The 7023-nt window shown below is 42.1% G+C and overlaps 1 protein-coding gene across 1 annotated transcript in view; it reads right to left on the reverse strand.

The window, feature by feature from the left end:
• Positions 1 to 262: 262 nt before the first annotated feature.
• Positions 263 to 7023, reverse strand: part of LOC104942966 (protein SCAI-like) — a 12987-nt gene continuing 6226 nt past the window's right edge. The window contains exons 5-10 of the mRNA XM_010768281.1: positions 3779 to 3979; positions 2888 to 2989; positions 2480 to 2558; positions 1283 to 1382; positions 912 to 993; positions 263 to 367 (exon numbers count right to left, since the gene is read on the reverse strand). Of these exons, the coding sequence (XP_010766583.1) occupies positions 263 to 367; positions 912 to 993; positions 1283 to 1382; positions 2480 to 2558; positions 2888 to 2989; positions 3779 to 3979 (669 nt within the window). The remainder of the gene's footprint in view (positions 368 to 911; positions 994 to 1282; positions 1383 to 2479; positions 2559 to 2887; positions 2990 to 3778; positions 3980 to 7023) is intronic.

Raw genomic sequence — 7023 nt, forward strand, 5'->3', positions numbered from 1 at the left:
CTATCTCCTAGCTGAAGGAGCCTAGGAGCGTCACAACTGCACGCCACGGGGACCCTGACCAAGCGTCGCTCCTGGACGTTTATGGAGTGAGAGTGTGTTGATATCCTGTGCATTTAATGCTATATATTTTGGATGTACTGAATGTTCTTCTGGCATACAAAGTAGAATGGTAGTACAGGTACCCCCCCCCTCACAGACACTGGTCTGTTCATGTGATTTGTTGACAGTAAGAGTATTTAACATATATCATCAGCTCTATCATTTAGTGAAGTGTTGATGTAGAGTGACACACACCTTGCACACTCTTGGGATATACAGTAGGAGATAGTAGGCACACCAGAGGCTGGCCAAACAGATTAGTGAAATGCTATAAGGACAAACAAAAGACAACAAAGTCAGATTAATTATAAGAATATACATTTACGGTCAGATCATTCATTCATATACACAATAGGGTTTTTAATCCCCCAACCCAATAATATAAACATTCAGAGAATCATCAAATAAATGTAATTATTCACATTATTTGGAGTCTTCGGTGGATGTGAACAGGGAGTGCAATAATGCACATATTCAGTTGGTTAGCTGTGGGCTACAACTTATCCCCGTGGTTTTCTTTGCCTACATTTGTTCATATTTGACAAATTGATACCATTAAAAGTATGCTCAATGATTTATAAGCAAATCCTGTTTGTAGGGTACACTTGAATGTAAAGACGACTTTACTGGATTACTCTGATACTGAAGAGAACTTAAACACATGATAATGGTCAGGAAGTTTTATGGGGTAGGTTATAAGTGCAAGTAGGTTATAAGATGATATCAATGGGAAATGATAAGTCACACTGAATCTAAACATGTGTGTCAGGTCTCAGGTGAGTGAGAAAAGCTGTCGGAACATGTTTACGCACCTTGTAGGATTTGCTGTTTGTAGAATCCACAATTACAAAAAGTGGTTTCCGGGTGAAAGGGAATAAGTCTCCTGGATGAAGGCTGCAACATCACAACAGGTACATGTCAGGAAGCTTCTGCTGGCTACATATGGTTATATTATATCATTAACACTATTATTAACACAGAGTGTGGGCAGCACACATCTGACTGAATCAGATCAGATTTAGACTTAGTCCCAACATCAAACAGAATGTATTCTTGGGTTAGGTCTAAAGCAGCATTCTTCTCTTAAACATGGACACATATTCAACTTTTCGGCTTTCCAAAATGTTTCTAAATCAACATCTTTAAGAATTAGAATACATCTATAAAACAAATCAATAATCACCAGTGCATTTCTTTCTGGGCCTGATTCCTCTTCTGCACCGTCTCTCCGTTCACCACATCTCGATTTGTGTTTGTGAGAACTCCTCCAAAGTCATATGGTCCTGCAGGATACATTGAATAAGACATGAAACACATGATAAGACATAGCTCATAACTCAGTGATTGCTTTTTAAAGACGTTGATGCATTCGAATGGGCGTCACAGTTATACAGTTTAGAGGCAGTTTTATGAGAATAACCCTCCTGTTTTCTGGGCAGACTTTTGGGAGATAACATTCTGTGATTACAGGATTTAGCGCTACGATATCAGGAAAGTGTTTCAGATATGGAGAGAAAATGTTGATGATAGTTGAACCGTTCTTACTGTAACTGTGAGCCTTCAGCGAAAGTCAAAACAATCATTAACTATTTCTCCCCATATGAAGGGACATACTGCACATCTGCATTTGTACAACATCCAATAGAATTGCCCTCTTTCTGCAATGACCCGTGATTGGTCAAATGCCCTGTTGAGTGTAAGTTGTCTAAAGACTAAAAAGAGCAGAAAGATGTAGAATTGAAGCTTTCTCCCAGATCAATTGAGGTACAATATGACGAGAGGTATTTATGACATTTAAAAAAAGAAACTGCCAACCCCAGCTTTAAGGTACAACAACGTAACATTTTGTAAACTTCTGTTAAACTACCTGACCATTAAGTGGTGTCAAAGTCAATCAGAAGAACCAGCTTTGCTTTACATGACGGTCAGATCCAAGTACAGCTTCCTGACTTTATGTATGGAATACATGACATTATTAGCTTCATCATTCATTTTTTAAATCTCTTATCATCAGTGACTTCTTTTGCAATTGCAGTCTTTATTAAATAATGATTATAAGAGGGAGGAACGACCCCTCCTACATTTTTGCAGCAACTTTTCATTTGACATTATTAGAAAGTGAATTGTGTTTGTGTTTGATAAGGTCGGAAAGAGCAAAACATGAAACCAATATTTTCAGATGTAGCCTGTCTTCTATGGACGCAGCTAAGAAGCTGAATGCCGTGCCAAGAATAACACAGCACACCCATTCAGACAACCTTTGCCTGTTAAGTTGCCAATGTGAATGATATATCATTTAATATTATGTTTAAAATATACATTTGTATTTATTAATTTCAGAACACATAAGTAAGATTATGAGTTGTGTTCATTTACTTACCTTCATAATCTGAATGTCCGGTGGGGAACACTCCGGTCGCTGACAGGTAGACGAGCAGAGCGCTGTTGGCAGGCAATTCCTAAACATGAGGGCAATGAGAGAAAAGATGATTTTGCTAAGTATATTTTAGATGGAAGGGCTAAATGTACTTTCACTGCTGACATGAAATTGTTATATTAAAATAAAAGAATAATCGGCAGGAGAGAATCTAACCAAATATTGTTACCAACTATGAGAATCTCCCCCCACCTGTAAACATTTTTTCAATAAAACTAAATAATAACCTGCATATATGCCGTATCATGTGGTGAATATACGTGACAGATCGTGGTGATATTGTAAGTTTTAATACAGACCATTAACTTGAGTAGTATTTAACCCAGAAGGTTATGAAGAGCGAACACTGACCTTAAAAGAGGCAGACAGGAAGGTATAAAGCTGGCTGAACGTGGGCTTGTACAGCAGATACTTGTGAGGGTTTTCCCTTTTAGCTGGCTTCTCATTTGGTTCCTGTGGGAAAAGGTTTTCAAGAATTACTGTTCAAATTTCATTCCAACATTTCTGTATGCTTGGCAGGATGGTTAGTCTTCCGGAGGAAATGACGTGTTCTTCACGTTTATAATCCGTAATCAGTCAGACACCATTGGCCACAGTTGAGTATAAGTGGGGATGCTATATTATTTGATTTCAACCATTTTTCATCAACTTTGTTCTTTTTAAAATTAATGTATTTAACCTATTAATGCGGGGAGAGAAGAGTGGCGGCGGCAGAGCATACGCTCGTGAACTTGTCAACGGGGGGCTCGTGAAATATTACGCGCCGTTGTATGACCGGTTGTGCATGCCCACCGGCACGCTCGCGGGAGTCGTGCCAGCAGCGGAAACTAACTCCCCAGACATTTCAATGATTGTAGCGGCATAGTTAAGGTCTGGAAACGACATAAGGGCCCCGCATAACACCGGAGCCTGCTGCGGGGAAACTTTGCGGCTGTTTTGAGTTTGTTCTAATCCGTCCCAAAAATGACGTGAACTGGCTTTCAGATTTTTCGCGTCATTGTCAAAAGTAATTCGCTCATAACGACGGAATATAGTCGGTTAACGCGACCTCTGCCTCGGAAGCACTGCTGAGGGGCGCCTGGGTCACTGGCTGAGGGTCCCTGGGACACACCTGCTGAGAGGGCCCCTGGACCAGCTCTGTCTTGAGGGGCCCCTGGGACACAACTGCTGGGGGCCCGCTGGGTCACACTGATGAGGGGCCCCTGGGCGACACTCTGCTTGAGGGGGGCCGCTCGGACACACCTGCTGAGGGGCCCCTGGGACACACTGGCTGAGGGGCCCCTGGGTCATCTGTGCTGAGGGTCCCTGACACTCTGGCCTGAAGGGGCGCCTGGGACACACACTGCTGAGGGGCCCTGGACACACTGCTGAGGGCCCTGGGACACACTGCTGAGGGGGCCGCTGGGAGCACTCCTGCTTGAGGGCCGCTGACACAACTGCTTCCTTTATGAGACCTTAACAAGAAGCTCTTTGGTCGTGATACTTCGTTCGAAGTAAGCACACACGTTTGGTTCTGTTTCATATTAAATACCTCAGGCATACAGGCTTTATTGTCTGTGATCAACTTCACACACACTGATGTCATTGTTGTGAAGCCAAATCAAGTCACGAAACCAGGCTTTTGATAAGAAAAAAAAGGGCTATCCAATATTCTGTGAGAAATATAAACAAGAAGACCTTGAAATGAATCTTTATGCTAATGCTTTTCTCTTTATGTTTGTTAAACAATAATTCAGACAGAAACATAGGGGCCTGCCAAGAGCACTATCTTACAGACCTTACAACTGCAGCCAGCGGCTCCTGTTTGGAGGTCTGTGTTGCCAGGGTTTAGCAGCGCGCCTCTCCAAAGCTTGAAGCATGGCGGAAGCATATCGAATGGTTAATCACTGATTCAGGCCTGAAGAAATAAGAACAACAGCTTGGCATAACCATTACAATGAGCAGAGAACTGTGAAGAATTAATATTTAAGCATTTGGTTTATTAAGATGAAACAAAAGTTCAGGGCTTAGAATCGGAGTGAAACCTCCTAACTCTCAGGCACATACATGGCAACCACAGCACACAGTACATTTGACCTCTGCATTTAACCCATCCTAAGTACTAAGGAGCAGTTGTTTTTAGTACAGAAGAGAGTAGTTTTAGTAAGAAAAAAAAAATGAAGAATTTCAAGATGCGGTGTTGATCCGCGATGCGTAAATCAGGGGAACAAAAAACACTGCATGTCAGCGAGTCATATTAGGCGGGCGCTGGAAGCATTTGAAAAATGTTACTACAGTTGTCATGTCAACATGCTGTATAACCAGGGGTGCACACAACTTTCTCAGTGAGGTAACTCAGATGAGTACCTGGGTCAGTGTTGGTACTCCCAACTTTCTGGCTCCGCCTCAAACTTCCCATGAGCGCTCCTGTATGCCGCGAATGTCAAGGGGAGGGTGGTGGTAGTGAGTGCAGAGCGTTGTGACCACAGAACGCGTGTGAACATTGATCAGCTGTTTTAGGCGCGTGGCTGCTGTAGCAGACCCGACGGTACGCAGCAGCCCCTGTCTGTGGCAAACGGAAGGCCAATCTGTCGTCCGGTGATCTAACCGCCTTCTGAAAAGCTTCACAAGTAGCTCTGGTACGCTAATCGCGCTTGAGACAGCAAGTGACGGTACGGCATTTCAGATTGTTGCCGGCGGCGACTTTACGTTTATTTTGCGACGTTTAGGTCTGTCCTTCTTGGGTGTTCCGTTGCTGCGTACCTTCGTAGCCAGCTTATGTGCACCCTGTGTAGTAACTTGATAAACAACCAGGCCCATGGATATGTCTAAATACAGTGAAGTACAATTTTACATTTACGATTTTTTTGGTCCGATGTCTTCGGGACATTTAAAAAAAAGGATTTATTTTTCAAATCAACAGTTGGGCATTGATGGAAGTTACTTAGTAGCATGACTGCAGGACTGTATTACACCATTCGAGGGACTTTAACGCAGAGTATTTTTATTTTAGCACTACTTTATACTCTACTCCACTACAGTTTTGGAGGGCAGATTTTTTGTTCAAATACATTTTCCGCAACAATACTATACAATACTCTTACTTAAAAGGCATTCACTTAACTTGAAATTGATATTTACAGTGTGCGTATTAGTGCTTTTACTCAAAATAAAGAATTCTGACTCTTTTTCCACCACTGTCAGTTTGAAACGCCTACAGGCCCCGAGGGCAATCATTTTCTAGCGGCCGTGCGTAGGATTTACACCCGTGGGAAGGTTGCAATAAGTAGCTAGAAATAAAAAAAATGAGGTACAGACATTTTCGCGATTCACAAAACATTGCGTACGCGGCCGAGGAAAGTGGCATATAAGCCACTTCGCTACTCCCGGTTTCCCTTTAATAAATCACCAATCAATCGAAATGCCGGTGCAGGGCTTTTGCGGGCTTACGTAACGCCCATAATTTGCCAATAATAGTCAAAAGAAACGCGCCTTTCATTCATTCATTTTGATTAGACCGCATGAGAGAAGATCGCAGGAAATAGACGACAGTAAACAGTAAAAAAGACATTCTCCACACCGTGTCAGGATTTTGGTTATTTGGATGGTCCTCGGATAAGAATCATGGGATGTTTGGTGGAGTTGAACGCAGAGTAGGCAGCATGGAGGTCGGATCGTCACCTATAATAAATACAAGTGGGTCCCAATAAAGTTCTAATGACAAAATAAAATACACAGCCTTCCTCCAAGGCGCCAGTGTGTTTGTACCGGGGGGAAAGGAGACCGGCCCTTGAGGAGAAACTAAGCATGATCCGGGAATCCCTCCGAGGGAGTCATGACGACTGGATCTGAATTATTTGTTTGGATTTGGTGTTTGTGTTTTCAGACTTGTTGATCAGGCAACTATATATTCCCATAATCCCACCAGTTTAAAGGAAAATAGCCTAATTGTGTTGTGTATATATAGTACTTCAGCTGTACAATTTTACTCAACATATGTGTGTTCTAAGTTCCATACCTCCTGTGTTTTTACGAGCGCCTATCAAAGCTTGGCCAACCGGCATAAAATGATTAGACATGATGTATATAAACCATGCTCGGTATCTACACCTATAGAAATGGCAACCGGCGTCAGTGGTTTAGACGTATTATGTCGCTCTTGCTTACTGCATCATTTTGAGAAAACATTTCTTAACATATACACAACATATTTCGAGGTGGTTGTAAATGACCATATCCGTATTTATTTATTTCTCCAGTTATGTTTTTGGGTGCACCTGGAGGGTCTCAAACAGGCATTTGTTCTAATCATATTTAAGATTGGGCTTTAATCAATTTTGTGGAAAAATAATTCTTCATAATATCGATACAAGTGATGATAACCATTTTATTATGGTATTATTTTCCACATATTTCCTCCCATTCTTCTTCTGCCAACGTGTCGCCAGTTCGCGTCCTCTCCGCGTTTTAGATGCTTAGTGAGCAGCATCGGATTCAGAGTTTGCGTG

Source organism: Notothenia coriiceps, unplaced genomic scaffold, assembly GCF_000735185.1.
Source record: "Notothenia coriiceps isolate Sejong01 unplaced genomic scaffold, NC01 NC01_scaffold00005521, whole genome shotgun sequence".
NCBI lineage: Eukaryota > Metazoa > Chordata > Actinopteri > Perciformes > Nototheniidae > Notothenia > Notothenia coriiceps.